The sequence below is a fragment of the Leucoraja erinacea genome, chromosome 22, assembly GCF_028641065.1.
Source record: "Leucoraja erinacea ecotype New England chromosome 22, Leri_hhj_1, whole genome shotgun sequence".
Taxonomy (NCBI): Eukaryota; Metazoa; Chordata; class Chondrichthyes; order Rajiformes; family Rajidae; genus Leucoraja; species Leucoraja erinaceus.
In genome coordinates, this window is record NC_073398.1 from 28,572,588 (window position 1) to 28,596,150 (window position 23,563).

Sequence of the window (23,563 nt, forward strand, 5' to 3'; positions counted from 1 at the left end):
TTTTCCATGTTTCTATGTCCCACCTGCGGTGTGTTGGATACTGCTAGTGTACAGGGTGATTGCTGGTCGACGCGGACTTGGTGAGCCAAAGGGCCTATTTCCGCGATGTATCTCAAGTCTAAAATAAAGGCTCATTTCCAGGATGTCGAAAAGTTGGAATGACGGTTGTGTGGTGGGGATTAATGGTGAATTTTGAGCACTTTTGAAGATTAAGTAAAAGTCAAAAATCAAATATTAGAATTTGGCACCGAGTTGCTGGAAGTGCAGAGGTCAGTAGGTCAAGTTAGCATCTTCGGAGAAATGACAAGTTATTCATTGGATGTGAGTCTGGGCTCTTTAAAGGATGTGTTGTCTGATTTCTAATTGTAGCTACACATTCAAAACTTTGGTATTTTGCTGCTTCACTCACAATGCCGTGAGCTCCAGTATTTCATTATGTTTGTTTTAATTTGTTTTATATGCCAACTTTCTAATATTTGCTGTTTGCCCTTTCCTGTTTCTGCTAAGCCTTGATGTGAGTGAGGGGAGGGATTGAGGTGGTGTGTGTGGATGCAAGGCTGTGTTCGTGGTCGGGGTGTGGGATCAATGTGTGAAAGGGAAATGGGAAACTGTGTCAACTGGTTAAAAATAAATATCAGGTTCTCACTGCTGGGATCTAGTCCAGTTCTATCATTAGTAGAACAAGCAATGCTCTGGATTTTCTGCCCGACAATAGTCGCATTCCCTGAGGTATTGACCCAGAAATCTGTATGGACACTTTGGAAAGACATAACCAGAGAACAATGCTGGAAGCAGAAATGTAAAGTCGCCACAAATAAACCCATTTGAGAAGTTTATCCAGAGCAGTGGAACAGGGAGCAGTAAAGACAAGAAGCATTGATCCATTTAAGGGGAAGTTCTTGAACACCTGAGGAAAGCGGGTGTGGAAGGATGTGTGAAAAATGTAATGAAGAGGTGTAAGAGGAGGTTGGTATGGAGCATTAAGACCCTGAGTGAACTAGTTTATCCACACAGCCTGTTTTCTGGTGTAGATCCTGTGTGTATGCTGCTGTGAAACGGGAAACATGTTCCAGCCAGGAATTATTTCAAAAATAAATTAAAACTTTCCCAATCTGGTCTTCTTGCAGGTGTAAATATGGTCAGTGTTCCTGTATTAGGGATGGAGAAATAAGTGCAGGCACCCACTCCTGACTATTACTCAGTTGCCTTTGTTTGGTAGATTGGCTTGGTGACACTGTCTGACTAACCCCCAACATGCACAGTTGCTGCATTGGTGCGATGCTAGCACCATATCTCAGCATGATTCAGGGCCTGGTGCATATCGGGAGCTGAGCTCTAGTGATGATGCATACATTCAGCAGATGTATGGAGAGGCAGTGAACTGACTTCACCTCAGTAACCCACACGGCAGCCTGCTCGGAGCTTTTACGCTGCCTTACTGCTGCTGGATAAACACACTGTGCGCTTCAGGTGGAAATTTAAATAGCTTTCACCTTTTTCTGGGTTTCTGAAATCTCCTACTCCAAACCATCAGCTACCACTGAGCAAATGCTGAGGGTGGTGTGAGGAGTTTGTTGCAGAGGTTGACCTCAGCTATTTTCTTCATGTAAATGTATCCCATGTTCAATTTGTCCAGGGAGTGTGTCCTTGAGGGTGCCAACCAGTCAGTATCTGATTGAATGGCAGAGATGGTTTCAGCCTCCAGGGTACACAAAAATGCTGGAGATACTCAGCGGGTGCAGCAGCATCTATGGAGCGAAGGATTTCCTTCGCTCCATAGATGCTGCTGCACCCGCTGAGATTCTCCAGCATTTTTGTGTACCTTTGATTTTCCAGCCTCTGCAGTTCCTTCTTAAACGTTTCAGCCTCCAGTATCTATGACCAGGGTTATTCTTGGCTGACCTAGGTTTTTTTCTCAGAGAGCTAAAACTGTTCTGTGTTGAATTCTATTCTGTTCCTTAGGTTCCCCAGTGTATAACGGGGAGCCCTTTGCGATCCTCCTCTTCTCCCTTGTGAACAAGTTCTGCTGTGGGAATGCTCCGCACTGCCCCATTAAGAAGGTGTTGTTGCTCCTCTGGAAGACAATTTTGGTGAGTCTCAATCCTTAAACCTTACTTGATACATACCAAAAAAAACTAGTAATTTAAAAAAAAAAATTTGAAGTCTAAGGAAGTGTCTATCATTTATTACCCTTCCTTAAATGCCCTTGAAGGTCGTGGTGCACTTATCTGCTGTAGTCAGTGGTGAAGGTATTTGCACAGTGATGCGAGTGAGTGCTATGAAGTTCTGACCATATATGTTGTGGTCTTTGGGACCCCCCCCATGCAGCTGGTGATTCCCGTTGGGATGTGGTTCCATCCGTGTCGTCGTGCTCTGGCTCGGTTACCAAACTGCTGTCATTGACACGTTGACTCGAGCAGCTATTAGGCTGTGGTTGACATCACTGCCAAGATGACCCCAGTCTTGTGTTTGCCATGTAATCATTTACATGCATCCTCCAGCAGGGTAGCTGGGAACCAGCACCATTCTTGCCACTGTGCTCTCCAATCCTCCCCTTCCCTTCCCCTGGACCCAATTGAACGATGCCTCTGTCAACCCTGTCACGATCGAGTAAAAAACATAGAGTTAAAGTTGATTGTTACATAGAACCATAGAAAATAGGTGCATAGAAAATAGGTGTAGGCCATTCGGCCCTTCGAGCCTGCACCGCCATTCAATATGATCATGGCTGATCATCCAACTCGGTATCCTGTACCTGCCTTCTCTCCATACCCCCTGATCCCTTTAGCCACAAGGGCAACATCTAACTCCCTCTTAAATCTAGCCAATGAACTGGCCTCAACTACCTTCTGTGGCAGAGAATTCCACAGATTCACCACTCTCTGTGTAAAAAATGATTTTCTCATCTCGGTCCTAAAAGACTTCCCTATTATCCTTAAACGGTGACCCCTTGTTCTGGACTTCCCTAACATCAGGAATAATCTTCCTGCATCTAGCCTGTCCAACCCCTTAAGAATTTTGTAAGTTTTTATAAGATCCCCCCCCCTCAATCTTCTAAATTCTAGCAAGTACAAACCGAGTCTATCCAGTCTTTGTTCATATGAAAGTCCTGCCATCCTAGGAATCAGTCTGGTGAACCTTCTCTGTACTCCCTCTATGGCAAGAATGTCTTTCCTCAGATTAGGAGACCAAAACTGTACGCAATACTGCAGGTGTGGTCTCACCAAGACCCTGTACAACTGCAGTAGAACCTCCCTGCTCTTATACTCAAATCCTTTTGGTATGGGCCTCATAGCAAAACAATATGGGCCACCTATTGTTAGAAATATTCATTAACATGTGTGCCATTATATTGGTCCAGCTGTCACAGTTGGCGTCTGAACTTGAGGCTCATGGGTGGTTCCGGACAAATGATTGCCAACGTTTCTTTGCTCTCAGTTCTGTCTTGGAGGGTTTGAGGAGCTGCAGGAACTGAAGATGGAGAAGCGAGAGCAGCTGGGCCTCCCTGCACTGGCGGAGAACAGTATTGAGGTGATGCGCACACTGCGAGCTGCCTCTCCCCCAGCCTCAGCCATGGACCTACTGGAGCAGCAGCAGAGGCGAGGACGCAGAGGCCGACGGGTGAGGCTTTCTCCGCGGCTCGTGGGGAACAAGAGTAGACGATTCGACCCCACAATCTAGATGGTGGTCTCGACCCACACTGGGTCCACAACACTTTACTCAGCATAAATCCAGCACTCGCAATCCTGCGTGCAAGGTTGGCTGACCAGTCCTGAAAAGCCATGGTGAGGTTAGGCTTGCAAGGGGTGGTGGTGAGTTGGCTTATGGTCTGGGGAATGTATCTGAACCAAGTGGAGGCTGGAGGGCCAGTTGCAGGAGGGGCATGCGGGCACCACAGTTGGCTGCGTCAGGGAATGCGGGGAGTTGAACGAGCCATGGGACAGATGGCAAGGCAGTGAGGTCGGCCACTGGTCAGCTTGGGGGCGATGGGATTGACCATGGTCCAGTATGGGAGTAATGGGGCTCGCTGCTTATTGGGCAAAGGGGCTGTGGGGTCCACTGGGATTGAGGGTGGGGGCATGGGGTCAGTGGGGGGGGGGGAGAGTGGGGTCAGCTGCATTAGGGGTGGGGGCAGTGGAGTTGGCTGTGGGGGCATAGGGAGGGCTGATGTTGGCATTGGACAGTGACACTGGCTTTGGCTGAGGGGTGGGTATAGGGAGAGTGGGGGTGGCTGGGGGTGGGGAGAGGGGTTGGCGGATTAAGTGGTGGGGGCATGGGGTCGGCTGGGGTTGGGGGTGTGGGCAGTGGTATCGGCTGGGGGGGGGGGGGGATAGGGTATGCCGATGTTGGCGTTGGACAGTGGGGTCGGCTGAGGGTTGGGGCAGGCAGAGTGGGGGTGGCTGAGGAGGGCAGTGGAGAAGGCTGAGAGGGGGGTGGGGGGAGAGTGCGGTGGGTTGGGGTGGGGGCAGTGGTGTCGACTGGGGGGGGGGGGAGGGTGACGATGGCTTGGGGGGATGAGTGTGGGGATGGCTGGGGGGGTGAGCGTGGGTAAAGTGCGGTGGGTTGGGGGTGGGGGCAGTGGTGTCGGCTCATGGGGTGAGGGTGGGGAAGGGTGAGGGTAGGGATGGCTGGGGGGGGGGTGAGGTCCGGGATGACTGCGGGGGGTGAGGGTAGGGAGTGTGCGGCCGGCTGCGGTTGGGAGTGAGAGTGTGGCCAGCTGACCAGCAGGATGCTTGCATTTATTTTAAGAGGGGCTAGAATACAGAAACAGGGATCTAATGCTGAAGCTCTACAAGGCGCTGGTCAGACCACATTTGCAGTATTGTGAGCAATTTTGGACCCCATATCTGAGGCAGGATGTGTTGACGCTGGAGAGGGTCCAGAGGAGAATGATCCCAGGATTGACTGGGTTAACATATGATGAGCATTTGACGGCATCAGGCCTCTTATTGCTGGAGTTTAGAAGCATGAGGGGGGACCTCATTTACCTTATAGTGAAAGGCCTGGATAGAGTGGTTGTGGAGAGGATGTTTTCACTAGTGGGAGAGTCTTGGACCAGAGTTCATAGCCTCAGAATTAAAGGACATTCCTTCAGGAAGGAGATGAGGAAGAATTACTTTAGTCAGAGGGTGGTAAATCTATGGAATATATTGCCACAGAAGGTTGTGCAGGCCAAGTCAATGGATATTTTCAAGGCAGAGATAGATTCTTCATTAGTGCGGGTGTGGGGGGTAATTGGGAGAAAGCAGGAAAATGGGGTTAAGAGCGATAGATAGACCCAGTGGCGGACTGGCCAGGTTGTCAGTTTGCCTGATGGCAAGTGGGCCCCCTTTGTCTCCTGGCAACCAATATTTTTAGACCCAGTCCGCCACTGGATAGACCAGCCATCAGCCATTGAATGGCGGAGTGGACTTGATGGGCCGAATAGCCTAATTTGTGTTCCTATCACTTATGAGGAGGGTTGGGTGGACACACAGCTCCATGGTCAGGACAGATGCTCATCCTCGGTTGTAATTGGCAGGTGCTGGTTAAACAGGACAGCCTGGATATCTACTGCGAGAGAGACGAGTCGCGGGAGGAGGATGATGAGGCCGATGATGTTGATGGTGGGATCGAGGGAGAACTGGATTCCCTGGAGAGGGAGGCACTGGCCCAGCCCCTGGCCTGTCCACGACTGCCCCCAGACAGGGTATTCTTCCCCCGCTGCCTGCCCTGGACTCCAAAGGTCAGGTTGGTATTATTCCATGCTGGTTGTTTGGTTTAATTTAGCGATACTGCATGGAAACAGGCCCTTCGGCCCACTGAGTCCACGCCGATCATCGATCACCCATTAACAACAGTTCTATGCTATCCCACTTTCACATCCACTCCTTACACACCAGAGGCAATTGTCCGGATCTAATTATTCTACATACCCTCAGGGATCCACCTCCAGTTTAAATTCCATTTGGAATATTTTGGAGGACCAAGAAACCAAGAAACCAAGATGTGGAAGGCGACTCTTGCAGTCATAGGGATAACGTACAAACTCCACACAGACAGTTATTGTTTTCCACCCACCCACTGAAGCTATCCGCATCACTGCCCACACATCCTGATATTACTTTGAGACTCCACGCTGTCAGTATTTAGTGACTCTCTTTATTCAGTGTCGGGCCGTGTTGAAGCATCTTGATGAAACTGTTCTTTATAACTATCCAATTTGTTGCCGCAAGAACATGCTGCTGCCTTTTGTGATCTTCTGCACATTCTAAGCTTGAAGCCGTGTCAGATCATTCTCACCTGTATACCTCTCACTTCTGCAGGGAGAAGGACATTGAAGAGTTTCTGGAAGTGAGCAGATGCAAGTTCATCGGATTCACGCTGGGGAAGTGAGTATTGAAGCAGTTTCATTCCGCAGTGCGTGGCCTCTTTGTGACAGATCTTTTCACATACTAGCTCCAGAGACCCGGAGCCCATCCTGACCTCGGGTGCTGTTTATGTGGAATTTGCACATTCTCCCTATGACTGGCTTGGTTTCCTCCAGGTGCTCCAGTTTTCTCCCACATCCCAAATTTAATATGCAGGTTAGCAGATTAAATGGTCCTTAGAAAGGTACATGGATATGCAGGGGATGGAGAGATATGGATCATGTGCAGGAAGAGATTAGCTTAGCTTGACATCAAAGTTTGGCACGGACATTGTGGGCTGAGGGGCCCATTCCTTTGCCGTTCTGTTCCATGTTGTTTGAGGAACTACCTCATGGATAATGTGCTCACTGGCCATTTGCTGGAATCCTATCCTACATTCGTAAGTATACATATCGTGAATACTGGCAGCGTTAGGAAAGTTGAGTGCCGCTCATGTGTTGATTTTAAAATGTATTTGTGTTTTCTGTTCCCAGTGATACTGATACTCTGGTGGGTCTACCGAGACCCATTCACGAAAGTGTAAAGACCCTGAAGCAGGTAAGAGAGGCGGATGTTAAACGCAATCCTTCCAAATCATGCAGCGTTTTGGTTTCAGCAAGAAAACACACACAAGCAAATACATTAGTTAAACAAAAACCGAAAATGTCTTTTCTTCTTCCATGAAAAATAGTGCAGATCAGATAGTAACTGCCAGAGGCCGACCGATCCAGGGGACACGGGGAGGAGACACTGTTAGTTTCCAGCAAGGCAGCCCTCAGCCCCACATCACAGGATTGAACGCCCAGTCACACCCTCACAATAGCTGCGCCACTATGCTGTCCTGTTAGTTTAAGGTATCGACCTGAAACATCAACCCATTCCTTCTCTCCAGAGATGCTGCCTGTCCTGCTGAGTTACTCCAGCATTTTGTGTCTAGGGCGAATTTAGATGTTTTCAGTCTTTTATTTGCCCTTTCACAGGATGAGCTTGCTGTTGGCGAGGCCATCATCATTTATGCCCTTGAGAATGTAGAGAGTGATGTCCTTGGAACATGGTGTGGTGAAGGTGTTCCCACTTCACCATGGGGAGTTTCTAGGCCTTTGTTGTAATGACGACAACACTTGAGTCGGGGAGTTCTGTGACCCTGGGGAGAACATGGAATGTTCAATGCCCGTGGTAGGTAGTTCTTATGAAATTCACCTTTCCCACTTTACCTGCAGTAAAGATCATTCTAACTATTATATGTTACTGGTCAGAACCCGATCCTGGAGAGCCCCATTTTCATAGTAGCTCCTTCTATAAATGGCATCTTCTGGTTAGTTCAATGTATCGGGAAATTGAGCACATTTTAGCGGTCAGTTTGACTTCCTACTGAGATTCCAACCAGGTCTACGAGCAGTGGGAGAGTTGTCGAAGCAAGGAACTGCAGGTGCTGGTTTACAAAAAAAAAAGACATAAAGTGCTGGAGTAACACAGTGGGGTCAGGCAGCATCTGTGGAGAACATGGATAGATGATGTTTCGGGTCGGGACCACCTTTGGATGGTGCCGACTGGAACCTATTCAGTCAGCTGGGCTCTAATTTTTTTTTCCTCACCAGAGGAAATGTAAATAAAAGAGAGTTATGAATTCTTCTCAGTCTCTGAAAGAACTCTGTTATTCAGTGTGGTTGGCCCAAGTGTCCACATGATATAATGGTGGCGCAGCGGTAGATTTGGTGCCTTAGAGCGAATGCAGCGCGGAAGACCTGGGTTCGATCCCGACCACAGGTGCTGTCTGTATGGAGTTTTCTCCGAGGTCTTCAGTTTCCTCCCACATTCCAAAGATGTACAGGTTTGTAGGTTAATTGGCTTGGTCAATGTAAAACAATTGTCCCTAATGGGTGGAGGATGGTGTTAATGTGCGGGGATCGCTAGTCGGCACTGATCCTGTGGGCCGAAGGGCCTGTTTCTGCGCTGTATCTCTAAACTAAAACTTCGCAACAAAATGATCCATTTACCTGGGGAAAAGAAAGAAGTGATGATAGGGTGCGATTAGGTGATGGAGGAAGCCTCTTGCAAACAACAAAGGGACACAAAGTGCTGGAGTGACTCAGCGGGCCAGGCAGCATCTCTGGAGAAATGAATAAGTAACGTTTCGAGTCGGGACCCTTCTGCAGAATTTCTTCAAGCACAAATCCCTTTCTTGTCCCCACCCACCCCCGCCCCCGATCAGTCTGAAGAAGGGTTTCGGCCCGAAACGTTGCCTATTTCCTTCGCTCCATAGATGCTGCTGCACCCGCTGAGTTTCTCCAGCTTTTTTGTGTAACTGTCAAAAATCAATTGGGACAGTTTCTGGGGCAGAATCCACTACATAATTCTGACCTTTGCACTCTTGTTGATGACCTTGAGCAGCCACAGGTCCTTGACCCTTACACTGTTTTCCAAGTAAATTTCCATTGAATTGCATTATTGGGAGGTGGTGCTTTGGTACGGGCTGTGCTGTCGGCCCCTGCAAAATGCAAACGCATGGTACTGTTGACCACTCTCCTTCACACAGGAAGGGCAGACACCTTGATGGGCTGTCCACCCCATCATCTACTGGGAGGAGGAAAGCATTTTGTTTTTAATGTGATTGCTTTTATACTTTTCTTCAATTAGCACAAATACATCTCCATTGCTGAAGTGCAGGCCAAGAGGGAGGAGGAGCTGCAGAAATCCCCAGTGTCACTGGTAAGGATCATCTCTGAGGATGTGTCTGAGTGTTCTTTGAAATGTGGGCCATGAGAAGTCTCCCAGTTGATTGCACTATTGTGTAAAGTTTGTTCTGCTGGGCATAAGGACAGACTGCGAAACATCTTATTTAAATAATCACCCAACTTCTTAGTGTAATTTAAGACAGCCCACATTTCCTTAGGTCCTAATCTTTGCTTGATATGCATTGAAATATTGGACTGAGTGAGATGAGAGATTACACGGATATTCTGGACTTTAGCTGAATCATCTTTTTGGGGAAGGCCGGTTTATTTTCCCGAATCTTTCCACTGGAGTTAATGCACAGATTACCCAAATAAATATTCAAACATCAGTGAGAGTGTATAATACTTGGTGTAATATTGTTATATTAGTAATTCTGGTGCTATCAAAAGAAGGAAGGGAACATTCCTATCAAACTCACAATAAATTGGCATGTAGTTCAATAGCAGACAAAACTGATTAACTCAATATAGATGTTTGCCTTTTTCTTAAACACAGGGTGCAGAGAAAGTGGAGCAGACCCCAATTGAGGTACAATATCAGGGAATGTTATACAATCTTCCACAGTACATGGTGAGTATCAGCTGTCTACAGCCAGTGTGCCCAATTGTCCCAACGATGTATAGTGGCACCATCCTTGCAGACCACAGTTGTTGAGAATTATTATGGAGGAGATGTTGTCACCTATCCGCATGGATTGTGGTCTGTGGGTTAGTATGTCGAGCATCCAGTGGCAGAGAGGATTACTGATTCCTCAGTCTGGGAGTTTGGAGATGAGTTTGGATGGCATTATGGCGTTGAAGGTGGAGCTATAGTCCATAAATAGAAGTCTAATGTAGGAGCCCTTGCTGTCTACATTTTCCCAAGATGAGATTCAGGCTAGGGAGATGACATCTGCTGAATGTGTTACGATGGGAAGCAAACTGCATGGTTCAAGGCTGGCTGGGGGGGGGGCTGGAGTTAACGTGCACCATCAACAGTCTCTTGAAGCACTTCACGATGGTGGATGTCAGAGCCATTGGACGGTAGTCATTAAAGCAAACAACCTTACTTTTCTTTGGTACAAAATTATAGTTGTTTCCTTGAAGCAGGTGGGGACCCCTTAGTGGTGAAAGGTTACAGATGCCTGCAAATAGCCCTTGCCAGCTGATCCACAAGGTCCCGAGGATATGGCCAGGGACTCCATCCAGTGCAGTTGCTTTCTGCACATTCATTCTCACAGGACGGCCAAGCTTACGTCTGCCACAGTAACCATTGGTACAGATGGACCCAAGATTGGCAGTGGGGGTGGCATTCGTCCACCAACCTTCTGTTCAAAGAGGGCATGGAATGCATTGAGTTAATTGGGGAGGGATCCTCTGTTGCCCATAATGCTGCCTACCGTTGTTTTGTAGCATGCATGCCCAGCCACAATCTATGGCACACTACTGACCACCTCTTGCACTACTGTTTCTAATTGTGTGGTTGTACTAAAGTCTTGTTTTTATTGGAGTTTTTTTATTTTCACTGTCTTGTATAAATTATGTATAATTTATTTTCTGTGTGCTGTCTGAGTCTATATTGCTTGTAATGCTGCTGGAAGCAAGCTTTTCATTGTACCTGTATCTCACCATATTTGAGCAAGAAATATGGAGTGGCGCAGTGGTAGAGTTGAGGCCTTAGTGCTTTCAGCACCGGAGTCCCGAGTTCGATCCCAACCACGGGTGCTGTCTGTACGGAGTTTTACATTCTCCCCCTGACCGCATCGGTTTTCTCCGAGATCTTCGGTTTCCTCCCACACTCTAAAGACATACAAGGGGGAGTACAGAGAAGGTTCACCAGACTGATTCCTGGGATGTCAGGACTTTCATATGAAGAAAGACTGGATAGACTCGGCTTGTACTCGCTAGAATTTAGAAGATTGAGGGAGGATCTTATAGAAACTTACAAATTTCTTAAGGGGTTGGACAGGCTAGATACAGGGAGATTGTTCCTGATGTTGGGGAAGTCCAGAACAAGGGGTCACAGTTTAAGGATAAGGGGGAAATTTTTTAGGACCGAGATGAGAAAAACATTTTTCACACAGAGAGTGGTGAATCTGTGGAATTCTCTGCCACAGAAGGTAGTTGAGGCCAGTTCATTGGCTATATTTAAGAGGGAGTTAGATGTGGCCCTTGTGGCGAAAGGTATCAGGGGGTATGGAGAGAAGGCAGGTACAGGATACTGAGTTGGATGATCAGCCATGATCATATTGAATGGCGGTGCAGGCTCGAAGGGCCAAATAGCCTAATCCTGCACCTATTTTCTATGTTTCTATGTTTGTAGGTTAATTGGCCCTAGTGTGTGTTGGAGAGTGTTAATATGTGGGGATCGCTGGTCAGTGCCGACTTGGTGGGCCGAAGGGCCTGTTTCTGCGCTGTATCTCTCAACATAAAAAACTAAACTAAATATGGCAATAAACTTGACCTGACGAGTGAATAAGCAGTGCATAAATTGACTGTCACATTACCAAGCAGTACCTCTGATGAAAAATGGTGTGGCAGTGAAATATGAGATCATTCTTCTGCAGATGATGTTCTGATGAGGTTTACTCTGCAGATAGCCCTGCTGAAGATACAGCTGGCTGCTGCTCCCACATCCAAGACAAAGACCGACTCCATCAATATCTTGGCTGACGTTCTGCCCGAGGAAATGCCGTGAGTTTTGCTTCAGTTTTAATTTAATTTTAGTAAGTTTCATGAAATCCCTTATGTCTCTGTGTAATATTTTATACTTGGGGCACTCATTGTCCTTGCACTCTCCCTCAACAAAAGTCTCATCAGTTTTCCCTGTGTTTTTACCCATCCTCTCTGGAAGCCTGTCCCCACATCGGAGAAGGATTCTAGTTTGCCACATCAAAACAACACTCTCATTCCTAAGTCATGAAAGTTTATAATGTGTGTGTGTGAAGGCTGGAGTTACCACTGCTGTCTTCATGTGTGAGCTAACAGGAATGGGATGAAGTAATGTCCACCACCTTATTCCACTCCCCGCTCTCTGGCTGGGGGGGCACAAACTGACAAACCTGGCCTCAGATCAGTTAATGGTTGCCTTCACACTGTGGGGAAAAATGTACAAACCAGTAATACATTTTAAATTGTTTGAGGCATTGGTCAAGTCAATGCTAAACCAATTTACCCATCCACTTTCAAACTAAGAAATGCACTAAGGATTAAGCTTTCTGAGAAGATCTTTCAAATATTTTATTTTTTGGATTAAAACCATGTTGCTGAAACTTTATTAAGAACTTCTTAACTCTTTTTTTCGTTGGGTTGAATTTGTAGAGGGAAAGATTTTCTTTGGACGGCACACTGGTGCAGTGGTAGAGCTGCTGCCTCACAGCACCAGAAACCCGGGTTCGATCCCGACCTCAGCTGACATCTGTGTGGAGTTTGCATGTTCTCCATGACCGCATGGGTTTCCCACTTCCCAAAAACGCGTGGGTTTGTAGGTTAATTGACCTCTGTAAATTACCCCTGGTGTGTAGTGGGATAACTAGTGTGAACGGGTGATCAATGGTTGGCGTGGAAACAGTGGACTGAAGGGCCAGGTTCCGTGCTGTATTGCAAAACTAAAACTAAACGAAACATCCCAAAACAAACTTGTTACAATTAACTCATTTTAGAGCCTTTGATTCAAGTTGTCACATCATTTTCTTGATCAGGGAACATTGATAATATAATTAAGGACATTTCCTTAGCATTCCTTTAATTGATGGTTGATGGTAGACAAGGGCTGGGTGCATTTTTCCCTGCTGCATCTCTATGACTGTGACTAATGGTGCTATCGGAAGGCATTTTTCATAAAGTTAGGCTAAATTAAAGGAAATTTAATCTAGATTTACCTCCATTGCAGCCCGATGCCACGTTGGGTGGTGCTTCTACGCTGTGAAATATACGCTTCATGATAAAATTGGTTTAGAGTGAAATTAATTATAATATATCCTGTAATAATTCAAAGCCAGATTGTCTCTATTACATTTTATGCAGCATCACTGTGCTACAAAGCATGAAGCTAGGCATTGATGTCAACAGACACAAAGAGATAATTGTGAAAGCTATCTCTGCCCTCATGCTTCTGCTGCTCAAGCATCTCAAGCTCAACCATATCTACCAGGTAAACTGTGTGGTTCCTCAATCGGGGCACTGCCAAACACTTGAGGTCACCTCTGGATGCACAAAGGGGAACTTAGACTTGGTTCCTCTGTCTCCTAGAGGGCAGCTAAGGGCCACAGGGTAGGAACCCTTGCTTTGAACCCAACCAGCAACCAAGACAACTAATCTGAATGGCATGGTTTACTGAGGAAGTGCAAAATTGTTGAGTGTGGGTGGTGGAGTAAGAATTCTACTGCCTTTCTGTGCGTTTAATCAAGAAGATGTTCATGTTTGAAAATTCCTGCATGAAGCTGAAAAGGAAGAATCCCACAAGAGGCAGGGCAGCACTCAATGTCATCTAAGGAAATGAAGCTGGACAGGTGGTGAAAATACCACTGGGGGAACAGCAATCATAATTCCGTGTTTTAATGTAATAGTGGTAAAATATATGGGTGATCCTCAAGTTATGGTCATGAACTGGGATAAACTTGATCTTGATAGCGTAAGAGAGGAATTGGTGAAAGGTCCTTGGTCTTTCACTTGGGCAGCTTACAACCCAGGAAAGGAAAGAGAAAAGAAAAAGGTCTGTGATGGGTTAGAGGTCAAGAGTGAATAGATGAAGCAGGGGACAATGGTGAATGAGACGGCCATAAAATAGAATGCAGGCCCCCAAGGGTGTATAAACATTGCAACACAGCACTAGAGGGGTAGGGACTATAATGTGTTGGAGCTTGGTTGAGTTGTGTGAGGAGATGATCCCTCCTTACTCCCCTTTTTATTCTCCTAGTTCGAATATGTTTCCCAGCACTTGGTATTTGCCAACTGTATCCCTCTCATTCTGAAGTTCTTCAATCAGAACATCATGTCGTACATCACAGCCAAGAACAGGTAAGGACGAACTCTGACCTCGCCCGTGTGACTGCGAACATAACCTGCGTACAGGGCATAATTTTATAACTGGGTTAGCATCCACAGGGAAGTCCACAGGGATGAGCGCATGGTCAACTGGCACATCAATGTCTTGGTCATCTAATTGTCTTTGTCAGGATCCCCATGTGTACTAGTCGAGAGCGGAAGGGATATTTACAGCAAGCAAGCTAGCTTCTGTTTGGCCTGGCTGTCTCTTCCACCCAATTGTTGCTGGATGGGGGAAGTGACAACTGTGAGCCTGAAATGGATTATTGACAGCCTGATTCATCATGAAGGAACATCACAAGCAGCTGACCTTGAACCTACCAAGCCAGTAAACCATTCTCAATCCAGAAAGGCTACCTAATAAAGAAGAGAGAATGGAGTCAGAAGCTAGTCGGTTGGGCGTCCTTCCTCGATGGCGTAGTGGCCTGGTGTGGACACCTGACTGGTTCTGAAAACTGGGGAAGATTGTGAATTAAACTTTGGTATTTCCAGTTCATAAGAAATTAACACTCACTGATTTGCAACATTAAGTAAACAGTATTCTTATGATGTCTGCTGTATGTTTTTATATTGGAGTACAGAATGAGTTGAGCTGTTGGACACAATTTATTATATATATATATATATATATATATATATATATATATATACACACACACACACACACAACATCCATATATATATATATATATATATATATATTGGAACATAAACAATTAAGGCAGTGTAATTAAGAAGTCACTGTTTGCATTGGCAGGGACACTGCTAATTAAGAATTTCAGATTGAAGATAATGAAAAGGCGGGAAGATGAGAAAACATTTTCTCACAGAGCATATAACGATGTGGATAAAATCAGGAGAGGGCAGATTAAATACTAATGTTTAAAGAGAAGTTGGATAAATGCTTAAAAAAGAAAACACTGGAGATGTTTAGGGAACAACAATGGGGTAGAACTAACCAGATTGCCCTGGAGAGCCATGTGCCAACTGGACACCCCTTGATCTCTGTTGTTTGAATGAGGAATGGAAAATGGACAGAGGAAGCACCAGATAGTTTTGGCATTAACCCTCCGTGAACTGCACAGTGTGAGAAAGCGGAGGATGGAAGCAGCAACCAAAACGATTCTGTTGATCTCAGTCATCAAATTGTGCAGTGCGGCCCGTTGTGGCTGCACAACGTCCTGTGGGGTTTCTGCAAGGCCTGCTGAGAAATCTGTGATTATGCAAATGACTCTGTAGACTTTGTCACAGCTATGTGTTGTTTTGTGCACAGTATCGCTGTCCTGGACTATCCTCACTGCGTGATCCACGAGCTGCCAGAACTTACTACTGACGCTCTGGTAAGTACAGGGAATGAAAGAAACTAACATGGAAGGGTCTCGACCTAAAACGTCACCCATTCCTTCTCTCCAGAGAGGCTGCCTGTCCCGCTGAGTTACTTCAGCTTTTTGTGTCGAACATCAATCCTGGATGGACTGACAAGATCCCCAGCCTTAGTCATAGCCATAAAGTGATACAGTGTGAAAACTGGCCTTTCGGCCCAACTTGCCCACACCGGCCAACATGTCCCAGCTACACTTGTACCACCTGCCTGTGCTTGGTCCATATCCCTCCAAACTTGTCCTATTCATGTACCTGTCTAACTGTTTCTTAAACGTTGGGATAGTCCCAGCCTCAACTACCTTCTCTGGCAGCTTGTTCCACACACCCACCAACCCTTTGTTTGAAGTACAGATGCCCCTGGGGATAATTTAACCATTGATTCCTGCTGGAAAGGGCAAGAGTGCTGGATGGACATACTAATGCTTCTAAATATCAAACATGCAGAGGGGTGTTCCAACATTACTCACTGGGCCAGTGGATAGGGACTGTCTCCTTTGATTTAGACATCCACAAATTCAAGGCTCACTTTCTGTGCCTGATGAGCTGAGTGAATTAGGCACGGCTTTGGTTGCTGGTTCTTCAGATCAGATTAGTGTACAGTACAGAGACAACAAAATGCTGGCTCTTGGTTGAGCTGTTAAGCTCTTTGCCCTGATCGACACCAAGATTGAACAATCAGTTCTGAAGAAATGTAGATTGTTCCCCCAGTGTCATGGTGGGTTTTTTCACTCACAGAACCCGAGCAGAAACATCCAGCATTCAGTCCTCTTTGTGGCACATTTGTCTTGGAGGTGTAGAGGAGAGCGATCAGGGAAACTGTTCATTTAGTTGCTCCTCTGGGATCTGCAGTACATCTCATGCTCTCAGAATGTGAGGTAATACAGAGGGGGAATAATTCTGCCCTTTGCTAGTGGGCACAGTTGGACGATGACTGAAGATCAGCAGTAAAGGAAGGATTTCCCAGAGACCATGGTGAAGGATACTATGAGCCAATGCAGTGGGTTGTGGTGCATCTTAATGGGCCAAGATGATAGGAGTTTCAGTCCAGGTTGAATGTGTGGCATAGCTGATTGCTTTTGGTATTCAATCCTATCTGTAGGTTGAAGTAGCGGAGACGAAATATTCATCTTCCAACCACATTTTCCCTCTTTTCCACAAATTAAACCATTGACTCTTGTTTTCAAGAATGCAACGTCTTTGTTCTATGTGTTGTTATAGAACGCAGGATTCCAACTCACACCAAGCCCCTGTTCAGTTTAGAAAAAATCTTTTTTGAAATACTCATCCTTGTGTTCAAATCCCTCCAAGTCTTTGTATCTCCCTTTCTCCATATCTTACGCCAGGCCCTTAGCCCCAACAGCTTTATCCTTCTGGCATCTTGAACATCTATGCTTCCATGGCCTTGAAATGTCTAGACCATGGCCTCGGGAAATGCCTTCCTAAATCTACCTTTTGACACAGTCAGTATCTGTCAAGCTTTCAATGAGTAGAGCTAGTGTCAGTTCCTTTGCTGCTTTGTCCATTTTGGTCTGATTCTGCCTTGGGCTCTGGGGAGGAGTTCACTGTGTTAACTGTGCTATTTGTTCATTCTGCAGGAAGCCGGTGACCATAATCAGTTCTGCTGGAGGAACCTCTTCTCCTGTATCAACCTGCTGCGTATTCTAAACAAGCTCACCAAATGGAAACACTCTCGCACCATGGTGAGAGCAAACCTTTCTCCTTTGAGAGCCTTTGGGTTATGCTATGGGTGTAACCTTGAGGTACAATTGTAGTAATTTTCTCTGGAATGTAATGTGCAGAACTGCATGGAATGTGTGGAGGATCAATGTGATTGCTGTGATAGGGTCCAGTATGTATGTAATGGTCAAATCTCCTCCTTCCAACAATTCTATCATTCCAAATCTGTGGCTCTTTATGATTTCAGGAACTGACAGCCCACCTAGAACATGTCCCAGCCTCCCCCTTCCCTCTGCCATACAAGGATACTATAGTATCCTGGACCAGTGCCTTTTACAATTGTCGTAGGACTTAACCATTTTATGTTCCAAGACCCTTGAAATAACCATCAGCATTCAGTTAGCTAGATTTGTATGTGAGCCGTTTTGTGTTACACGTCTGAAAGCTCCTAAATTCTTTCTCGATTTAAATAAAAAACCTGTTTTATCATTCTTCCTTCCAAAGTGAACTCCTGCCAACTCTGGCATTCACCAACTTTTGCCCACACATTTAACATCAACATCTGTGAAGGTGTTTGTATCCTCGCTATAGATTGCCTTTTCACCTACTGGAATGGCAATTTCTAACTTTTCCAATGTCCAGTTTTCTGTTGCCATTACTACACAGGTAAGTAGGAGTGATCTTACACAGACAAAAAAAAGAACAGATCTTCCAGTCGTTATTTCCAGCGTTAATTGGTTCTTTATTGAAGTAGTTGTACAAACAAAGAGATGAACATGCCAGGTCCTTATTCGCATACAAGCTGTAACTTTCCGTTCTCTCCCATCTGGTGAGAACTGTGTGCTCTCCAACCCCTGTGCCTGGTCTGGTCACTCCCTGTCCGCTATGCTATATGTAACGCCCTTCTATGCATCAAATGCCTGCCCCCAAGTGTTCAAAATTATACTGCTAGAAATATCTAGACAAAATAATATAATATGCCAACAGTAGCTAGCCTGAACATAAATGGCTCCTACACCTACTTTGTGTCACCTGTTAATTTGGCTCCAGTACACTTGCTTCCTTAAAGTTATTAATATCTTGTAAATAGTTCACCCCACAACACCGATCCCCCCTGGTTACAGGTTGCAACCTGAAAATAATGTCCTTATGTCTACTCTTTGCTTCCTGCCGGTTAGCCAAAGCTCTATCAATGCTAATCACTATGAATTCTTAAGTAAGAATGCAAGGTAAACCTTTTGTGGGCACCTTCCTAAGTCCCTTTGAAAATCCAAGTATGCTACACATACTATTTCCCCTCTATCCACCCTAATACTAAATTAAATAATTTAAATAACACTGTCAGACATGATATCTACTTCATGAAGCCTTGCTGATGCTGGTTTGTCACATTTTGTCCTGCCCCTCCCCTCTCCCAGCTTCCCATCCCTCTCTCCCCACAATCTGAAGAAGGGCCCCAACCGGAAACGTCACTGATCCATGTCCTCCAGAGATGCTGTCTGATCCGCTGAGTTACTCCAGCATTTTATATCCTTTTTCAGCATCTGGAGTTCTTTGTTTCTACGTTTTGAATGCCCTCATGGTGTGATCATTTTTCTAATGTTGACACTCCAAATGTTTTTTCTATTACCTCCACAATAAGTCCATCTTCTGGTTTTTCCCCAGATGCTTGTGGTTTTCAAGTCGGCGCCAATTTTGAAGCGGGTCCTGAGGGCAAAGCAGGCAATAATGCAGCTGTATGCACTCAAACTGCTGAAGATCCAGACCAAATACATGGGGCGGCAGTGGAGGAAGAGCAACATGAAGACCATGTCTGCCATCTACCACAAAGTGCGACATCGCTTTAATGATGACTGGGCGTATGGCAATGGTACGGGGAACATCATCACGCCATGAGGATATTCAATATGTAGAAACAAGGAACTGCAGATGCTGGTTTACAAAAAAAGGATAGAAAGTGCTGGAGTAACTCAGTGGTTCAGACAGCATCTCCGGAGAACATGGATAGGTGACGTTTCGGGTCGGGGCCCTTCACCAGATCGATTGTTGCGGTGGGGTGGGGGAGGGGAGAAATCTGAGAGAGTGAAGATACAGGACAAAACGGCAGGTATTGTGAACACAGGCGGGGGGGGGGGGGGGGGGGGGGGGGGGTTGATAGGCAGATGGTCAGAACAAAAGCCAGAGATTACAACAGAAGGTGTGAGAGAACATTGACACAGTTACATAGATAGATTCTTGATTAGTACGGGTGTCAGAGGTTATGGGGAGAAGGCAGGAGAATGGGGTTGGGAGGGAGAGATAGATCAGCCATGATTGAATGGCTGAAGAGACTTGATGGGCCGAATGGCCTAATTCTACTCCTATCACTTATGATCTTGTGTAAAGGATTAGTGAGTTGCTAATTGTGCAGCCAGAGGAAGGAATGTGGGTGGGGGAGAAGTATATGCAGGTCCAGGTGGGCACGGGGGGTGGGGGGGTGAATTAAAATGGGATGGGGGGAGTGGGTTGTTGGGGTTATCTCAAATTGGAATCTCTCAACGCCAGCATTATCCTTGTGGATCTGTGATCCTGGCTTGTAGGTCTGATGTCTATCTCTGTCTCTCTACAGAGATCGATGCAAGGCCCTGGGACTTCCAGGCGGAGGAGTGTGCTCTGAGAGTCAACATTGAGACATTCAACAGTCGCCGCTATGGCCTGTACCACAGTGACTTGGAGTTTGCCCCGGTGGACAACTGCCTGCAGAGCGTGCTGGGACGTCGCCTGCCACTGCCCGAGGATTTCCGCTACAGCTACGAACTCTGGTTGGAGAGGGAGGTCTTTGCCCAGCCCATACGCTGGGAGGATCTGCTCCAGCCCCTGGCTTGATGATGGCAACCTGCCTCTGCAGCAGGTGTTGCTATCCTGGCCCGTCTGCCAAAGACCTTTCCCAACGGAAATCCGATCTCAACTTTTGGCCTGGTGTTTGATTTGTAAATTTGGGATGGAACCTTGTTACTTCTCAGACAATCCCCCAGCCCATCTCTGGCACCGTGACCTGAGTGAGTTTGTACAACATCTTGTCTCCTACCTGTCCCCACTTGGCCAACTGGAGCAACAAAACAGATGCCATCGGGGATAATCCCTTGCACCACCACTGAGATCCTGCAGCTTTCCCTCTCATTCAATGCTGAGAGCAGCTGGACATGACCCTGCAGCCTGTAGTCCCACTCTGTAGCCATGAGCATTGAAGAGCTCAGTGCCTCAGTATGCCTATGTCTCTGCTGCTGGAGACATGACTGAAGCCCCCTTCATACATTACTGTATGGGAACAATGAGGGTAAAGTGGCTGGATTCACGATGACCCACCATACGTTCCCACACACATTGAGTGTATCTAATCTTGATTGTAATTTCCATCGCTTCCCACCCTACATTGCCACTTTTTAAATGTTATGATTTTATTATTCATGATTTTCTCACAGTCCATTGCCAGAGTCTAGTGAAGAACAGCCAGGAAGCATAATGGGCTGATTACCAAATGTGTAATTACTTTTTATCCTGAAGGGAGATTTTGGGCTCTTGTCACAGGAAGGCTACAACATGGAAACTGGCCAAGTACCCCTTTGAGTCCATGTCACACCTTCCATAAAATGTAGCACCAGGACTGGACACAATGTTCCGACTGTGTCCTAATTAGTGTTTCATAACTTCATCAGGATTTCCGTGTCCTTGGACTCTTTGCCTCTCTTATAGTGCCCAGAAATTCACGTGTTGTTAAAGAAAAAAACACTTTTTCTATCAGTTTTGCCACTTTCAATGAACTATCCATGTAGACCCTAGATCTCTCTGTTCATGCACACATCAAGAATTGTGTCCTCGTGTTTATGCTGCCTATTCTAACCAAAATGGTACACTTTGCATTTGTCTGCATCACATTTAATGTATCCATCTCTCACTAACTTCTCTGCGACATCTTTGTCTATTCCTATCCGTCTCAGAGTTCACTGGGCCTCCAGGTTTAATGTGTGCGCATCCATCATTGATATATATTATGAAAAGTCCTGGGGAACTCTACTGCACATATCCCTCCAGTCTGCAATGCAACTGTGTACTGTCTGAAGAAGGGTCCCAAAATGTCACCTCTCCATGTTCTCCAGAGATGCTGCCTGGCCTGCTGTTACTTCAGCAATTTGTGGCCTTTTGTGTACTACTTTTCTCTGTTTACTGTCATTTACCCAATTCCCTGTACATACTGCCACTGCCCATTGCCTTAAGATTCATGTTGCTGCTTCTATTAAAACTATTGGTGCCCAGCTGTGGGCCGTGGTTATGTTGACTCTGCATGTGGTCAATTGTTGGAAAACCCTGACTTGCATTGTTGTAATGTTGTAGTTGTGAACAGGGCAACTAAGTTGGTCTGTGAATCAACTGGTCACTCATTCAGCAAACGGAACATCTACTAACTGGCAGCTGAATGATTGCACTTGGAACAATGCTATGTTTGATTGGGTCATGTCTGGATTGGGTACATTAAACTGTACATGAACATGCCCTTTCGCCCAGAATGTCTGTGCTGAATGTGATGCCAAGTTAATCTCTGCCTGAAATCCATATCCCTCCATTCCATGCATATCCATTTAGCTATCTATAAGACTCTCAAACCCACACTATTGGATCTGCTTCCACCAACACCCCTGGCAACATTCTAGACTTTATCTGTATGAAAAACCTGACTTGCACGTCTCTTTTAATCTGCCTCTCTCTCTCATCTTAACTTTATGCATTCTAGTTTGTGACATTTTCAACTTTGGGGGAAAAAGATTCTGTCTATCTACTTTATATATGACCGTTACTGTAAATGCAGCACTCAGTAGTGGAACTGAAGGTCTCCAAACATCCAGGTAATTTTCGTGTTTTGTATGTAATAATCCCATTGTTTCATATCCTGTATTTAAGTAGTATAGATCATGGTATCAAAATAACGAGATGAAGCAAAAATAAATAAATCTGTTTTTGCAAAGAAAAATATCAGATATGTCCCTGTGTTTTCTTGCTTTCTTGCTCCTGTCTACACGGATGTTGATTTCCAGGCAAATATCTAGTAAATTAATATCGAAATGAAAGGTTTAAATATTTTTCTCATTTGTGTTTTTCTTTTTTAATTAATAATAATATTTTTCTCATTTTTCAAAAACATTTTGAAAGTATTAAATTTTGGTCAAATTATGGTCGATTTTGATAACAAATCAACTCAAAAGGATTATAGGTAGTCCCATTTTTAATGCTGTGATATTTTGTTATAATTTAATAACTTTCAAATTTGGCCACCCATATCACAGGTTGGTACCCTAATTTACGGAAACACCCATATACCTCTGAAACACTTTCATCACCTACTCAAAAAAACCTCAATCATGTTAGTAAGACATAACCTGTTTCAGCCAAAGCCATGCTAGCTGTTCTTAATTATCCCATTCTCTTCCAAATGCAAGTAAAGCCTATCCCAGAGAATCCTCTCTAATAGCTTCCCTACCGCTGATGTTTGACCCATGCCTTATAATTTCATGGATTATCTCTACTTGTTCATCAAAGGAACAACTGGCTAGAAGGGTCTTGATCCAAAACGTCACCCATTTCTTCTCTCCAAAGATGCTACCTGTCCCACTGAGTTGCTCCAGTTATTGGGTTGGTTGCTCCAATCTTCGGAACAACATTGGCTCCTCTCCAGTCCTCCATACTCAACCATGATGTACGTGTGTGTCACAACATGCTGAGTTTAAATCTTCGCAGTGACTTTTTGGCTGTTATCTAAAATCCGCTTTAGTTGGAGACAGATTCTCTTTAAATCCTCCTGAACTGAAAAGGTAATTGGACCATATCATGGGCAGTGAAGAATAACCTCCACACTTGTATGGTATTTTAGCAACTGGGCTAGGACGACAGATTCACATCAAAGGTTTTATTTCATTACCTGTTTAAATTCTACAAGCTACAGTGGTAGAATATTTCAGGATTCTTGGCTCTGTCCCCCCCCCCTTTATATTTAGATCATATCTGATCTATGCTTTAACTCTGCATTCTTGCTTATTCCTTAACGCTATCAGCTAACAAAATCCTTTGTTGTTGGTTTCAGAAAGCAAACTCCAAACATGTCAATTTTCTAATTGTTTTCCTGTAACCAAACACAGAACAATTCTTGCACACTGAATAGCATAGCTCTAATTTAAAGCTTGGTACTTTATTCTTGATAATCCGTCTTCTAAACTATTTTTTTTTTAAATGATTTTAGATGCCCACAGTCCCTCAATCTCTGATACATAAGTAAATGTGAATCAAGTTATGCGAGTTATTATTTAACAGTCTTCAACTCCAATA

At 45.3% G+C, this 23,563-nt stretch overlaps 1 protein-coding gene across 1 annotated transcript in view; it reads left to right on the forward strand.

Moving 5' to 3' along the window:
- The window catches only part of strip2 (striatin interacting protein 2), a 36,729-nt gene extending 14,245 nt beyond the window's left edge, over positions 1-22,484 (forward strand). The window contains exons 8-21 of the mRNA XM_055653336.1: positions 1,963-2,090; positions 3,439-3,621; positions 5,522-5,730; positions 6,306-6,371; positions 6,884-6,947; positions 9,027-9,098; positions 9,621-9,695; positions 11,700-11,797; positions 13,130-13,256; positions 14,022-14,122; positions 15,423-15,489; positions 17,128-17,232; positions 18,875-19,079; positions 19,818-22,484. Of these exons, the coding sequence (XP_055509311.1) occupies positions 1,963-2,090; positions 3,439-3,621; positions 5,522-5,730; positions 6,306-6,371; positions 6,884-6,947; positions 9,027-9,098; positions 9,621-9,695; positions 11,700-11,797; positions 13,130-13,256; positions 14,022-14,122; positions 15,423-15,489; positions 17,128-17,232; positions 18,875-19,079; positions 19,818-20,074 (1,757 nt within the window). The 3' untranslated portion in view covers positions 20,075-22,484. The remainder of the gene's footprint in view (positions 1-1,962; positions 2,091-3,438; positions 3,622-5,521; positions 5,731-6,305; positions 6,372-6,883; positions 6,948-9,026; positions 9,099-9,620; positions 9,696-11,699; positions 11,798-13,129; positions 13,257-14,021; positions 14,123-15,422; positions 15,490-17,127; positions 17,233-18,874; positions 19,080-19,817) is intronic.
- The last annotated feature ends 1,079 nt before the right edge of the window (positions 22,485-23,563 follow it).